The following is a 16,985-nucleotide window of genomic DNA, read 5'->3' on the forward strand; positions in this document are numbered from 1 at the left end:
TTCAACATTTATTTTCTTCTTCTTTTTCAACTTAAAATGTCCTCTTGTTAAATACAAAAAATAAATGATAAATTATTTACCCACATTTGTAAAGGTTGACGTGAAATATAGTAGTCTATTAACTAAAATATTCCTTTTATTGTTATGAAACACAAAGTTAATACCAAATAGTCTTTTTCTTAATAAACTTCTATGAACATTTATACTTCCTCCATTTGCTTCTCTTTTTTTAATCTTTCAGCAGTCTGTAAAGGAGAGAGAGAAAGCTCTGATTTCTTGTTCAATCTGTTTGTACATAATCACACAGCAGCTCTTTCACACTTCACATCTGTTTGGTTGTTTTTGTGTGTGTGTGTGTGGGGGGGGGGGGGGGGTTCCCCTGCAGCATTAGAGCTGCGTTACTTCCATCTACAGTGAAGTCACGTGTATTCCTGCGATTTTAAGTTATTGCTCCCTCTGCTGTCTAAACAACACAGTTACAGCTTGGAAAAACTAACAAACAGACTGATAATAATCGTGATTCGTTTTTTATTTTATCGATTCAAATCATCATAAATTAGTGTTGTGATTTATTGTTGCATGATACACTACCATTCAAAAGTTTGGGGTCACCCAGACAATTTTGTGTTTTCCATGAAAAGTCACACTTTTATTTCCCACCATAAGTTGTAAAATGAATAGAAAATATAGTCAAGACATTTTTCTGGCCATTTTGAGCATTTAATCGACCCCACAAATGTGATGCTCCAGAAACTCAATCTGCTCAAAGGAAGGTCAGTTTTATAGCTTCTCTAAAGAGCTCAACTGTTTTCAGCTGTGCTAACATGATTGTACAAGGGTTTTCTAATCTTCCATTAGCCTTCTGAGGCAATGAGCAAACACATTGTACCATTAGAACACTGGAGTGATACAGTAGTTGCTGGAAATGGGCCTCTATACACCTATGGAGATATTGCACCAAAAACCAGACATTTGCAGCTAGAATAGTCATTTACCACATTAGCAATGTATAGAGTGGATTTCTGATTAGTTTAAAGTGATCTTCATTGAAAAGAACAGTGCTTTTCTTTCAAAAATAAGGACATTTCAAAGTGACCCCAAACTTTTGAACGGTAGTGTATATCATTACATGCCTGTTAGTAACACTAGCTGAGAATCACAGTTAGTGTTTGAGTTTTAAAAACCTCTATTAAAGCCTTTAAAATTCCCGAAAGCTCTGTTGTATCTGAGCAGTTTTCTGTATTTTCTGGATTCGTAAATACTTTTGAGTCATGGTTTTCATTTCGTTTTGAGACTCAGACCACGACGACAGTCACAATGACGGTGGAAAGTTTTAAAGAGGCAGAGTGTGTTAGTGTGTTTAATGTGGCTGTGCAGGAAATCGTGAAACCTTCAGATGTGCAGAAAGTGTGTGTGTGTGAGAACAAAGCCACTCGTGTTGCTCCTGCTTCTTCTGTATCCTACTATTTCAATTTTACAATTTTCTAGTAAAACCACTTGCTGTGTTTTAAAAGAAATAATAAATTTTATTCATCGTTAAAAATATTGTGTTTGCATTATATCTGATGAAAATGAACGTTTCACTTTTATCCAGTCGACCAGTTCTGACAGTTTCGTAATGTTATTGTTTGATGTAGGAAATGTTTTTTACGTTTTTGTCATATCATGTTTTAATAAAAGAGTGAAGAATTGTTTGATTTTTGTCACTAAAAAATATTTCATCTAAATTTTCACCACCTGTGCTCTCTCTCTCGTTATGGCAGGATGAAATTTCTAATAATCAAATTAATATTCAAATGGTTTAGAATGCGTTTGAATAATTTAAAATTCTCATGAGATTTTACAAATTTGGACCGTACTGTTCTACTAAATTTGGCACCATTGACTTTTATTATTGTTTAAAAAACATTCACGAGGATGTTTTGGGCCTTGTTGGTTCCTTTTGAAGAAAATCATGATACTTTAAAGATTTTCCCCAGTGTAAGTCTCCTTCATTTTTCCTCCAGAGATGTCCATTTTTTTTTAAAATTTGGTGAGCAGCTGTTTTTTGGAGCCCTGGGGCTGGGTGTGAAGCTCCCCGTGTGTGTGTGTGTGTGTGTGTGTGTGTCGAGTGCTGAGTGCGAGTCCATGATTGTGGATGTTTTGCTTGATTTTTTGCGAGCCCCGCCCTGGCACTCAGCCAACAGGCCCCTCACAAGCCTCACTAATCATTGCGTCAGCTTGTGTGATTGTGCAACTGGGTGGAGGGGGATACAGTGTGTGTGTGTGTGTGTGTGTGTGTGTGTGTGTGTGTGTGTGTGTGTGTGTGCGCAGACGGACGGACGGACATCTGGTTTGCACTTGCTTTATTGTCACAATTGTGTTGTGTAAAAGCCTGTTGCTTGTTGCTCGGAGGTACACATTAATTTGGAGACCCAGTAATGGAGCAATGGATGTGATCTTCATACTATGTCGTTGTGAACTTCATGCTTGAATTCAAAGGTCACGTGTTTTATTTGTTCAGAAAAGTCGAGGCAGGTTTAGTGGAGCTGAAGTGTCTGATTGTCCAGTGACCTTTCAGGAATTATGTCACAGTACATAACACTAGCAGATACGCCATGTGTGTGTGTGTGTGTGTGAGAGATGTATATCATTTGGAATATTTTTTTTTCCATAAAACCAAAAGTCTAGAATGTTCATACTAATGTTATCAATATTAAAATTTCCCCTGACACTGGAGACTCCTATCATGTGAACGCTCCACAAACATCTCCTTACACAAACCTGCACCATATCAACGACTTGCCTTTAAGTGGTTGTGATAGAAATGATAACGTATCGGAACGAGCACAGTAACACTGTGATTTGCAGCTGCACTACTGTCACAACTGCCATGATAGAAAACTAATCAGCGCCTCCCGGCCAATCAGAGAGCAGAATCCGTCAGCGCTGTGTTCTGTGATATAAATAAATAAAATTCATCATGATGTGATGTGATGATTAGCTCATAGCTGTTTCATTGCTCTGGCAGCAGTCACACTGTACACAGATTGGGACTTTCCATAATTTTCTTCTGCTTTTGTAATTCCCCCCCTGCCCAAAAAAAAAGTTTTGGCACCCTCACAAGTGCCTATCAGTGCCTTCTATGTGTAAAGTGAAATCTAGGAACTGGTGTGAGACATATTGGTCATATAATAGACCAAGATCTGTACAAGATAACAGTAGTGTGTGAAAAAACAAACAATGCCCCCCATCCCCACACACACACACACACCAGAACAGCTGTGTGAAGGAGTGGTTAGAGAGCAAGGGAGGGAGTGTGTTCAGTATAAAAACAAGAGATTCATAGAAGTCCACACATAGTGAGACGAGGCAGACAGAGCAAGAAGAAAGTGGGGTGTAAAATTAGAGAAAGAGAAGTGTGTGTGTGTGTGTGTGTGTGTGTGTGTGTGTGTGTGTATGTGTGTGTGTGTGTGTGTGTGTAACATCACAGCCAGAAATATGAGTCAGGCATCTGGAGCTCAAACTTATTCACGCTGGGCCTCGCTGACACGCTGCATCGGACTGGACCATGCACACCTGGGGGGGTCAAGCATGCTGTAACGTGCCCGTGTGTGAGCCGCACCAACAGGGCAGGAGCGTAGGTGAGATGGAGGTAGAAAGCGAGGCAGGGATGCTGTCGGAGGTAAGTGGCTCTGAACTTCTCTCAAATATTGCAGAGCACTGAAAGCTACTTCATTCACCTCGTCCAGTATCCTAAATAAGTAAAGGAACAACACACTCCATGTCATGCTATGATAGGAAAATCAACAACAGTGAAGTGGAGTGTACTGTTACCACACCAAAGTTGTTTTTTTTTTTCTATAACTGCATGTCCTGAAGTACAGCAACAATTACAATCTTTTATTAAGAATGAAACTATGAAGTCAGTGTGGTCTGTAAAACAAGTTAGTTCCTCTTCTCACTTACATTATAGCAGCTATAAACAGTCCTTCCTCCCTCCCTCCCTCCATAAACAACCACCACCACTGGCACCTCATCACTATTTATTTTATCTCTTGTGAACAAAAAAAAAAAACAATTCGCAGCTTGAGAAGTTGCGGCTTTAACTCTGACTGTTACAAAGCACTGGAACTGGAGACTCCTTCCTTAAAAGTTGAAGTGTCCATAAATGTGGACGGTGCGTCACAATGATGTGAGGCGTCCAAATTCTGTCTGATGCCTGCTCGGGTGAGTGAAGGAATGATCTTGGACACGGCGATGGTTTTACTGTTGCTTCTCACGTTGTGCTAAAATCGCACTGCAATCAGACGGTTTGCAGCAAAACGTAACTTTTTTTTTCTGCTAAAAGAACAGGGTTCCGTATCAGAAGAGTACTTCAGGGACTTGTAAACGTGTGTGTGTGTATGTATGTATGCTGTATGTGTGCGCATGTTGGGGGGGGCTCAGAGAGCCTGACTTCAAACAGGCCTCAGATTTGTTTAAACACCGTACAGTGTGTGTGTGAGCGAGCGCACACTGTGCAGAAGGAGGCTCCTCTCCCATGAGACCGTCATCTTCTTCGAAATGTAGACCGTATCGACTCTGAGTTTAGTGTCTCATCAGTATGTATGGAGCCATGAGGTCACTATAAGGTTTTCCTTCACTCCTATTGGTCGGCAGTGAAAGCTGCTGGTGGTTGTAGCCAATCAGAGACCTTGTGAGCTCATGGTGCCTGGTACAGTTAAACACAATACTCATTGAGATTTATCTGTCTCGGTATCTCATTGTCTCTCTTTCTCTCTCACTCACACACACACACACACACACACACACACACACACACACACACACACACACACACAGGGGATGTGAACGTGCAGTTGTGGAAGAAGGACTGAAAATGATTCAGATTTGTAAAATTAGTCAATTAAAAGTTTCAAAATTTGTTCACAAGTGTTTACAAGTAAATAAATGAAAATTAGGATGGCTTATGAATGGTCTCACACTTCCACATTCAATTTGCAGCCAGACTCAATTTGCAATCATACAACCCCGATTCCAAAAAAGTTGGGACAAAGTACAAATTGTAAATAAAAACGGAATGCAATGATGGGGAAGTTTCATATTTTATTCAGAATAGAACATAGATGACATATCAAATGTTTAAACTGAGAAAATGTATCATTTAAAGAGAAAAATTAGGTGATTTTAAATTTCATGACAACACCACATCTCAAAAAAGTTGGGACAAGGCCATGTTTCCCACTGTGAGACATCCCCTTTTCTCTTTACAACAGTCTGTAAACGTCTGGGGACTGAGGAGACAAGTTGCTCAAGTTTAGGGATAGGAATGTTAACCCATTCTTGTCTAATGTAGGATTCTAGTTGCTCAACTGTCTTAGGTCTTTTTTGTTGTATCTGGACTGCAGGCTGGCCAGTTCAGTACCCGGACCCTTCTTCTACGCAGCCATGATGCTGTAATTGATGCAGTATGTGGTTTGACATTGTCATGTTGGAAAATGCAAGGTCTTCCCTGAAAGAGACGTGGTCTGGATGGGAGCATATGTTGCTCTAGAACCTGATATACATTTCAGCATTGATGGTGTCTTTCCAGATGTGTAAGCTGCCCATGCCACACACACTAATGCAACCCCATACCATCAGAGATGCAGGCTTCTGAACTGAGCGCTGATAACAACTTGGGTCGTCCTTCTCCTCTTTAGTCCGAATGACACAGCGTCCTTGATTTCCATAAAGAACTTCAAATTTTGATTCGTCTGACCACAGAACAGTTTTCCACTTTGCCACAGTCCATTTTAAATGAGCCTTGGCCCAGAGAAGACGTCTGCGCTTCTGGATCGTGTTTAGATACGGCTTCTTCTTTGAACTATAGAGTTTTAGCTGGCAACGGTGGATGGCACGGTGAATTGTGTTCACAGATAATGTTCTCTGGAAATATTCCTGAGCCCATTTTGTGATTTCCAATACAGAAACATGCCTGTATGTGATGCAGTGCCATCTAAGGGCCCGAAGATCACGGGCACCCAGTATGGTTTTCCGGCCTTGACCCTTACGCACAGAGATTCTTCCAGATTCTCTGAATCTTTTGATGATATTATGCACTGTAGATGATGATATGTTCAAACTCTTTGCAATTTTACACTGTCGAACTCCTTTCTGATATTGCTCCACTATTTGTCGGTGCAGAATTAGGGGGATTGGTGATCCTCTTCCCATCTTTACTTCTGAGAGCTGCTGCCACTCCAAGATGCTCTTTTTATACCCAGTCATGTTAATGACCTATTGCCAATTGACCTAATGAGTTGCAATTTGGTCCTCCAGCTGTTCCTTTTTTGTACCTTTAACTTTTCCAGCCTCTTATTGCCCCTGTCCCAACTTTTTTGAGATGTGTTGCTGTCATGAAATTTCAAATGAGCCAATATTTGGCATGAAATTTCAAAATGTCTCACTTTCGACATTTGATATGTTGTCTATGTTCTATTGTGAATACAATATCAGTTTTTGAGATTCGTAAATTATTGCATTCCGTTTTTATTTACAATTTGTACTTTGTCCCAACTTTTTTGGAATCGGGGTTGTAGTTGCAAAGAGTTAGGGATAAGCTTAGGGTTAGGAGCGGAGTTAGTTTGTACTTTTAAGGTCTAAATGACAAATTACTGGAGAATTTGTGTGTAACAGTAATTAGAGCGTGATGACTAGTCTGTCACGGTGAGATATTTGTGTATTTGTGTGTGTGCGCTAACAGGTGAAGCCGAAGCTGTTCGAGCCGCTGGACTATGAAAACGTCCTGGTGCAGAGGAAGACTCAGATCCTCAATGACGTCCTCCGGGACATGCTGCAGTTCCCCATCGATGACTTTCAGGTCAGGGTTTTATTGGATTTATTGCCAAATCTATTGGCACCCTTTTGATTAATCTCATAAAGAGTAACTATTAGACACTGATGAAGACATCTGTCTCATTTTTAGCGAGAGACATCTGCTGGTTTTGCGTACGGTACGTCCTGTCGGGAGCAGTGTTTGTTTATGAAATCGTCCGACAAATGTATCACCTGTTATACGCATCTTTAAAGAATGTAATAAGTTGAAACGTATGGTTTGGTTTACCTGCACAAGCAGAAGAACTAAAGTTTACAACAGAACTGTAGCAGGTTCTCAAAAACACATTATTCTTTTTGATTTTCATACAAATCTGTACAAAATCTACCTGAGAGAATGGAAAGCTAATGGATGGTCGCTCTAAATAACAATTTGGTGTACAGTTGTGCTTGAAAGTTTGTGAACCCTTTAGAATTTTCTATATTTCTGCATAAATATGACCTAAAACATCATCAGATTTTCACACAAGTCCTAAAAGTAGATAAAGAGAACCCAATTTCCTTCATTTGTACACAATCTGTCTGACTGTGGATTGGTGGAGTCCAAACTCTTTAGAGATGGTTTTGTAACCTTTTCCAGCCTGATGAGCATCAACAACGCTTTTTCTGAGGTCCTCAGAAATCTCCTTTGTTCGTGCCATGACACACTTCCACAAACATGTGTTGTGAAGATCAGACTTTGATAGATCCCCGTTCTTTAAATAAAACAGGGTGCCCACTCACACCTGATTGTCATCCCATTGATTGAAAACACCTGACTCTAATTTCACCTTCAAATTAACTGCTAATCCTAGAGGTTCACATACTTTTGCCACTCACAGATATGTAATATTGGATCATTTTCCTCAATAAATAAATGACCAAGTATAATATTTTTGTCTCATTTGTTTAACTGGGTTCTCTTTATCTACTTTTAGGACTTGTGTGAAAATCTGATGATGTTTTTGGTCATATTTATGCAGAAATATGGAAAATTCGAAAGGGTTCACAAACTTTCAAGCACCACTGTATTTTATAACCACTTGCTGTTCTTTACCATCAATTTTTACATTTAGAAACATCTCAGTGAAGGTGCTTGCTCTTTTTTTTTTTTTTAAATAAAGCATTTTGCTTTGTGTACCTAAAGCTGTCCACATTTTTGATTGCTGTAAGAATTTTGCAGTTGCACTGCGTAAAAGAATCGAGATCGCCAGAGCAACCAAAAACAGCCAATGATGAAGTTCTGGTACTGTGAGAAAGATGTGATTTTAAAAGTCTCGGTGTGTAAACGATGCTGCGATGCTTGTCAAAAAGACAAAAATTGGAGGGTGGAATAAAACGATGCTGAACTCATAAGAAGCTACAAAAAAAAAAAAACATTGCGGCGATGACAAAATGTTAAAGAAGCATGCTAACAGAAAGGAAAATGACCTCAACATCAAGAATACATGAACGTTCTCTGGATGACATAAACCGAACGTATTAGTTTTCTTGACGAACGTTTTACAACACCGTCTGCTACAGGGACTAAAATTAAAATTAGATTTGATTGGATTCTCGAACAGCGTGACAAGTAATGATCTTAAAACAACGCTGATGTCACATAACCTCCTCTGAACAGCATTAAAATTCTTTGAGAAACCTGAAAGGTGGATGGAGAAAAAGAAGATTGATGAATTTTGTTCTGTGTGTGTGTGTGTGTAGATGTGCAGTGTGAAGCGTCAGGGCAGGACTCTGTACACCACCGTCCCTGAGGGAGCAGAGAAAAGCGCCAGCAGTCTGTTTGTCCAGGAGGTGAGACAAGTCCAGGCTCACACTCACGCCTCACAAAATACATCAAACATTGGGGAGAGAGAGAGAGAGAGAGAGAGAAAGAGAGAGATGTAAAATGAGACTGATAAGATCAGCGTGAGTATCTGCAGACTCGCCGGCCCAGCGCCAGACACTTCACCGGCTTTCACAAGTCCAAAAACATGTGCATGATCCCTTCACCATCCTCCTCCTCCTCGTCTTTCTACTGTATAAGCACTCTGTGGAAATGTGTTTCTTATAAATTAAACCTATAAGCACTTAACAGATTATTGCACTCGTTTCGAGAGCTGAGTAAACCTTAAACATTAAAAGTCGATGTTTATATGGAGGCGATGTCATCGTCTGAGAGTACAGCACTAATAAATCCAGACAGGAATGAAAAGCAAACAAAGTGTTTCTGAGATTAATTTAAGCCAAAGCTGATTAAAGAATTAAAAATCACTTTGGCTTATTATGGACATTATTTGCCTTTCAATCCCTAATCACTTTAGCCGAGTGTCTGGTGAAAATAATCTTTGTTAGCAGCACAGAATTACCACATTTTATTTTTCGAATTGTGTAGTTAGTTAGCTTAGCCAATCTCATTTAGCTCATATTAATCTCAGTATTATATCATGTAATAAAAACCAAGCACTAGTTAAGCTAACATTTAATATAACTATTATGTATTTAAAGCCCTTAGCTAGGTTTACTAACAAGTTAGCTAACAATAAGCTAAGTATAATATTTTAAAAAAGTATTTAATGTCAGTAAGCCAGGTAACATTAAGGTAACTGATATACTGTATTGTGTAGCCATTAGCAAGCCTGTTAACTTTAGCATAAGTCATATAATGTGTAAAACAATGGCTAATATCGCTAGCAAGCTAGCTAACATTAGGCTAAATATTATATCCTGTAACCCAGTACCTGATGCCGCTAGTAAGCTAGCTACCATTAAGCTAGCTAATACTAGGCTAAATGTTTTATTACTTTGTGTAAACTAGTAGCCCATGTTGCTAGCAAGCTACTTAACATTAGGTCAGCTATTATATCATGTAAACCAATAGCTAAACTCATGTTCCTAGCACACGAACAAACATTTGATATTATATTGTGTAATCCAGTAGCAAATGTCAGCTAATATTAAATATATTATGTAAATAAGGAACAAATAGTAGCACGTACCAAGCTAGCTAATGTTATGTGAAATGTTTGGTATTTTAAACCATTAGCTGAAGTTGCAAGCAGGCTAACTAACATTACAAGGAATAGTCAGAGGTGAATTTTTAAAGGCTCACTTCAAAGACTGCTTAATAATAATAATAATCTCATCTCATCTCATTATCTCTAGCCGCTTTATCCTTCTACAGGGTCGCAGGCAAGCTGGAGCCTATCCCAGCTGACTACGGGTGAAAGGCGGGGTTCACCCTGGACAAGTCGCCAGGTCATCACAGGGCTGACACATAGACACAGACAACCATTCACACTCACATTCACACCTACGGTCAATTTAGAGTCACCAGTTAACCTAACCTGCATGTCTTTGGACTGTGGGGGAAACCGGAGCACCCGGAGGAAACCCACGCGGACACGGGGAGAACATACAAACTCCGCACAGAAAGGCCCTTGCCGGCCACGGGGCTCGAACCCGGACCTTCTTGCTGTGAGGCGACAGCGCTAACCGCTACACCACCATGCCGCTTACCTCAGAATACCATGTTTAAATGTTCTGTTAAGCAAACCAGAGGTGTGTGTGTGAGAAACATTTATAAACGTGTGCATTTTCCCAACAGTGCATCAAGACGTACAACTCAGACTGGCATGTGATTAACTACCAGTATGAGGATTATTCCGGAGACTTCCGTCAGCTGCCCAAGTAAGATCGGTCTGTCTGTCTGTCTGTCTGTCTGTCACATACACACATGTTCTCAGTAGGTTCTCTCTCTGAACTCTGTGTCCTTTCTGACTCACCAGTAAAGTTCCCCGGCCAGAGAAGCTGCCCATTCATGTGTTTGAGGTTGATGAGGATGCAGACAAGGATGAGGTATACCAACCATACTTTAAAAATAAATAATAATAAAAAAACCATGTGAACATGCTGAGAAAGGAAAAAAAATAACACAGTGGTGTGTGTGTGTGTGTGTGAGAGAGAGAGAGAGAGAGAGAGAGAGAGAGAGAGAGAGAGAGAGAGAAATCGTCCTCTAGCTGAACTCTTTTCAGCCTCTGAGACCAGAGCACTTCCTGTTTAATGTTCATGTTCAGTAGAAAAATCCTAACAGGACTGGAGAGATAAATATAGACTGTTTTTAAAAACGAGTGTTAATAATTAATGATCGTCATTCAGTAACCAGTGCTTTTATTTATTTTTTATTTTTTTAAGTTGGGAAGAGATCCATAAAATGTGGTTACACTTTAACCTTCCATTAACTGAGTAATGACTGTTTATAGCAGAATGTGAGAACAGGAGCGAGCTTGTTTAACGGATGTTCTACAATATTAAATGTAACTTAAAAATGGATAAAAAATGGACAATGTGGTGTGGTGACGGTGAACTCTGCGTCATCATATCACCCCATCATTGCATATTTTCCTCTGATACGACAGCAATTTTACACCAACAATTACAATTTTCCAATTTATTAAAGAACAGCTTGTGATGCTTTTTATCTGTTTATAGTTACCTTTAATTTTGTGAACAAGTTAGCTCCTGTTCTCGCTCACACCTCACCAGCCTCATGTGGGTTTTTTTTTTAATCTTTCTCTCATAAAGACCAAACACGCAGCTTGTCATGATAGTTAAAGTTACCACTTTACCCCTGACTGACTAGAAGACCGAACTAGGGTCTTTGGATCAATGCCAAGAAAACAAACTATGAGTGTAGGAGAACAAGCTGATTTTTACATCAATAGACAGAAGTTGACTAAAGTGGATCGCTTGAGATATCTTAGCAGCTATTTTAGTAATGACTGCAACTTAGATAAAGAAATTACAGAGACAGAGTCTTCAACTGTTGGGAACTAACAACAGAAACCAAACTTAATGTGTACATCCAGTGTGGTATTCCAGTGACTGTGTACGGAAGTGAGACTTGGACTTTATACCGCCATCAAATCAAGAATCTAAGAACCATCCAACAATGGCATCTTAGATCCATTTTCAAGGTTAAATGGGATGACTGTATTACAAATGATGAAGTTCTAGAACATGCTACAGAAGACATTGAGAACGTACTTATCAGAGACGAACTGCGTTGGGTGGGACATGTTGCAGGTTTGCCAGATGACCGGTCAGTCAAAGTACTATTTTACTCATGGTGAACTGGCAGAAAGTTCTAGAAAGATCGGTCGTCCATTTCTTAGATACAAAGACACTATCCAAGATGTTCTGAAATGTGGTGATGCACTACACACATGGAAGGGCACTGTAACTGAGAGGCCGGAATGGCGGAAGTGCACTTATGACATATGCAAAAAGGTAGATAGTGACAGAAAGGAAGACAACAAAAGGAGACCAGAGGTTTGAAAAGAAAGGACCCTAAATGAATCAATGAACTGTCTATCATCAGGAACTTTCACATCTATATTTATAACCATTCATACATGACTATTTACTACGTCTCTTGTAGTTTGTATTTACCCGTATCGAGTCTTAGGCGTAGATATTTACCCCTGACTATTACAAAGCACCGACACTGGAGACTCCTTCCATAAATGCTAGTGTTCATTTTCCTGATGGTTATTCTTACTGTATTTCTGAGCCAATATGAGATTAAATTTTCGATCAAATTTTTACATCTTTCTTAAAGAAGACTTTAGCGGTAATTTGTTATAATCTGTAGTTCTTTCAGCTGGATGTATTAAAGCGAGATTAATCTGGTCCTTGATAATGTCGGTGACTGAGAGAGAGTCATTACTAAACAATGGTCTTTTTGTTCTTTTAGGATACATCGTCTCTGGGCTCTCAGAGAGACGGAGTGTCCAAACATGGCTGGCTTTACAAAGGCAATATGAACAGCGCCATTAGTGTCACAATGAGGGTGAGTAACCACACACTCTCTCACACACACACTGTATTCACACCAGAAGAACCAAAATCATCAAAATAATGGTTTAATCGTATCGCAGTGCTAAGCCAGGATGCATCACCGCACAGTAGGTGAGGAAAATGAAAATAAAAATCCATAATGAATTACGAATATTTTTCATCACTCTAAGAACCATGGTGTGTATTTTTACATGAAATCCTGCTGTATTTGGGATCCGCTAAACACCCTTCACTCCAGGGGCAGACACCTGGCACCTACAGAGCACTGTGTCTCATTTTCATACATAGCAGCACCCTAGAGGGCATTTCATCATATATTTTCCATGTTAATGGCAGCCACTGGGGCACCTTGTCATGTTTTACTCACTGTATTGGCACCCTAGAGGGCACTTTCACATTTTATCTACTTTATTGGCACCATAGGGGCTACTGTAGCACATTTTGTCTACTGTATTGGTACCCTAGATGGCACTTGGGCACATTTTATTTCCCATATTGGCACACTCGAGGGCACTTTATCATGTTTTATCTACTGTATTGGCAACCTAGAGGGCACTTTTCCTGTCTTTTATTTACCATATTGGCACACTAGAGGACATGTTATCACATATTTGTACTGTAGGGGCATCCTAGACAGCACTTTATCACATTTTATCAGTAGTAGAGGCACCCTAGAGGGCACTTTATATCATGTTTGATCTACCATATTGGCACCCTAGTGGGCACTTTATCCCATTTTAACTATTGTATTTGCACCCTAGAGGGTACTTTATCATATTTTATCTTCCATAGGGACACCATAGGGGGCACTTTTATCATATTCTATCTGCCACTGGGGCACCCCATAGGGCACTTAATCATGTTTTAGCTACTGTATTGGCATTCAAGGCAGCACTTTATCACAATTTACTTTAGGGACAACCTAGAGGGCACTTTATCACATTTTTTCTACAGTAGAGGCACCCGAGAGGGCATTTTATCATGTTTTGTCTGCTGTATTGACACCCTCAAGGGCACTTTATCTCATATATACTGTAGAGGCACCCTAAACAGCATTTTATCTACCATAGGGACACACTATAGGGTGCTTTTTTTTTTTTTGTCATGTTTGATCTATCATATTGGCACACCAGTGGGCACTTTATCCCATTTTAACTATTGTATTTGCACCCTAGAGGGTACTTTATCATGTTTTCGCTACTGTATTGGCACTTGAGACAGCACTTTATCACATTTTACCGGAGGGACACCCTACAGGGCACCTTATCACATTTTTATCTACAGTAGAGGCACCCTAGGGGCATTTAATCATGTTTTATCAACTGTATTGGCACACAAGAGGGCACATTACCACATATTTGTATTGTAGGGGCACCCTGGACAGCACGTTATCATATTTTATCTCCCATAGGGACACTCTGGAGGGTACTTTATCATATTTTATCTACCATAGGGGCATCCCAGGGCACTTTCACTGTGTGTGTGTGTGTGTGTGTGGGGGGGGGGGGGGGGGTGTTGTTGTTTGTTTGTTTGTTTGTTTGTTTGTTTTAACCATGGGGGCACCAGGAAGGGGAATCCTCATCCCCGGAGTCCCCCAGTGCCTAACTTGACCCTGTTATGAAGTCAGGTCTATCTAACTTCCTCTTCTTAGTTCACTCTCCCATACTCTCAAAACTTTATTTTTAGACTTTTTTTGTGTCATTTTTATGTAACACACATTTTTTTATCCATTATTTGTCTTTTCTCCAGTCTTTTAAGAGGAGATATTTCCAGCTGGCGCAGCAGGGGGACGGATCCTACAATCTGAACTTCTACAAGGACGAGAAAATCTCTAAAGAGCCCAAAGGGACCATCTTTCTCGACTCCTGCATGGGGGTGATCCAGGTATGAAGACCTTCATACACTGACTGAGCATGTATGGGTACAAATAAATGTATTTATAAATCTAAAACAAATTCATAAGGTAGGACAAAAATAATGGCACCTGATTTGAAAAAAAAAAGTTAGTGTGTCTTTGGAAGCTGATCCATTGCACTGGCTGAGCTGCATTATTGGAAAACTGGTCATTTGTAGCTGGTTGGTATTTTTCAACATACTTTGGTGGTAATTTTTAATTCTGTTTGGCATACAAAAACATTTTACACACAACTTTAGTACAAGAAAATGTAGCTACTGCTAATGTTCACTCGATCTGTGACATCAAAATTGTAACCAAATGAATATTTAAATGTTGTAGAAATACTAAAAAACATTGCCATATAGTGTATTTATTTATTTAAGCTTTTACGTATACATATGTTTTCTCATTTCCTAGTTGTAGCATGACAGTTGTGTTTTTCTTTTGTGTTTTTTTTTTTAATATAGTGTTTTGGTGCATCATTAAATGGAAAACAGAGCACAATATATGATGGACACATTTTCTGAATCCGTTCTTTTTTTAAGACAGTAAATTAGCTATGCAATGTTTTTTTGCAACATTTTGTTGCCATTTGGTGTTGAATGAAAATTTTTTTAAAGTAATTCTAGCTTTGGGAGAGTGCAGAATATCTCTTATGAGGAAATGAAAACACCTTTAAAGAAGAGAGCTGTCATGGTTATTTTTATTTTTTCGCTTTAACCGCAGCAGGCTTTGTTGTGTTTGCGACTTTATGTTCGGCTTCAGCACTCTACACTTGTGTGTTTTGTTGTTGTCAGCACAGTTCAGCTGAGGACAAGGAGAGGTGAATGCTAGCCGTGGAGGAAGTGAAGTGCTCACTAAGGGCGGGGCTGAAACTATGGGGCTGTTCATTGCCTGAAATAAAGAAAAAAATAAATGCATAATAATCATAGATACGAATGAAGAATGTAAAAAATGTGCATTTTTCAGACCAATATAGTAAACCCCAACAGGTAAAAGGTGTTAATGTTAATGAATATTAACACTCGAACAAAAGAATAGGACACTTATTGTTGTGCTTTTACAGGAAAATAATCAACACCTTCTCTTCAATCAGGATACAGAATGTAACAGTGCTGTGATTATAAATACTGAATGTTTACTGAAGTCTTAATTTTTAGTATTTTGTGTGTGTAGAACAGTAAAGTGCGGCGTTTTGCCTTCGAGCTGAAGATGCAGGATAAAAGCACATACCTGCTGGCTGCCGACAGCGAGGCTGAGATGGACGACTGGATCAACATCCTGAACAAAATTCTACACAGCTGCTTTGAGCTAGCCATGCAGGAGCCACGGAACGGAGACCTGCACGACGGTGTGTGCGCGCACGTGTGTACACGTTGAGGACAGGAATATATATATATATCCCCCCCCCCCCCCCCCCCAACAGAGTTAGGACAATTTTTGGGAAGTGATGACATTTTGCCTGGTCCTCACTTCTTCAAAGGGCTGTTTTGAGGGTTAAGACTTAGTTTTAGGGTTCGGGTTAGAAGAAGGTTTAGGTTGGGGTGGGGTTAGGGTAAGGGGTGGGGTTAGGGATTTAGCTGTGATGGTTAAGGTTCGAGTAAGGAGTGAGGGAATGTATTATATCAATGAGTCCCCACAAAGGTAGAAGTACAAGGGGGTGTGTGTGTGTGTGTTCAGCACTTCCTAGCACCATCATTCATTACACCAGAGTATTTGTGCACTGTCCAGGGAATTCAGAACAAGCTGACTGCATGTTATGGAGATTTATTTATTACGTAGTGAAAACTCAAAAATTGCAACTAGCGTAAGGCAATATAGAAATTTTTTTTAGTAAAAGAATAATCCTATCATAAACAACAGTTTTCCCATGAAATCAAATCGTACATGACCTGATAGCCGATGAGGCCCGTAGCACCGAGTTGCCTATAAGCCGTGTACAATGAGATTGAGTGGGATAACTGTTTTATTCTATCCACATTCACTGGATTTTGCGAAATGGAGCATTTTTTATTTTTTTGCAAATTCGATAAATAAAAACTTTGTACAAAACGTCCGAAAAATCATTTCCACTTAGAATGTAAACAAACCGGTGAAATGACAGCAGTTTGTAAAAAATGCTAAAATAATAATAATAATAATACCACCCTGATTCCAAAAAAGTTGGGACAAAGTACAAATTGTAAATAAAAACGGAATGCAATGATGTGGAAGTTTCAAAATTCCATATTTTATTCAGAATAGAACATAGATGACATATCAAATGTTTAAACTGAGAAAATGTATCATTTAAAGAGAAAAATTAGGTGATTTTAAATTTCATGACAACAACACATCTCAAAAAAGTTGGGACAAGGCCATGTTTCCCACTGTGAGACATCCCCTTTTCTCTTTACAACAGTCTGTAAACGTC

General features: G+C 39.4%; 1 protein-coding gene across 1 annotated transcript in view; it reads left to right on the top strand.

Annotated features, from left to right (window-relative positions):
• Nucleotides 1–16,985, top strand: part of dock9b (dedicator of cytokinesis 9b) — a 91,386-nt gene that overhangs the window by 3,378 nt on the left and 71,023 nt on the right. The window contains exons 2-8 of the mRNA XM_060918658.1: nucleotides 6,728–6,844; nucleotides 8,542–8,631; nucleotides 10,424–10,506; nucleotides 10,605–10,674; nucleotides 12,572–12,667; nucleotides 14,425–14,559; nucleotides 15,749–15,923. Of these exons, the coding sequence (XP_060774641.1) occupies nucleotides 6,728–6,844; nucleotides 8,542–8,631; nucleotides 10,424–10,506; nucleotides 10,605–10,674; nucleotides 12,572–12,667; nucleotides 14,425–14,559; nucleotides 15,749–15,923 (766 nt within the window). The remainder of the gene's footprint in view (nucleotides 1–6,727; nucleotides 6,845–8,541; nucleotides 8,632–10,423; nucleotides 10,507–10,604; nucleotides 10,675–12,571; nucleotides 12,668–14,424; nucleotides 14,560–15,748; nucleotides 15,924–16,985) is intronic.

Source organism: Neoarius graeffei, chromosome 4 (genome assembly GCF_027579695.1).
Source record: "Neoarius graeffei isolate fNeoGra1 chromosome 4, fNeoGra1.pri, whole genome shotgun sequence".
Taxonomy (NCBI): domain Eukaryota; kingdom Metazoa; phylum Chordata; class Actinopteri; order Siluriformes; family Ariidae; genus Neoarius; species Neoarius graeffei.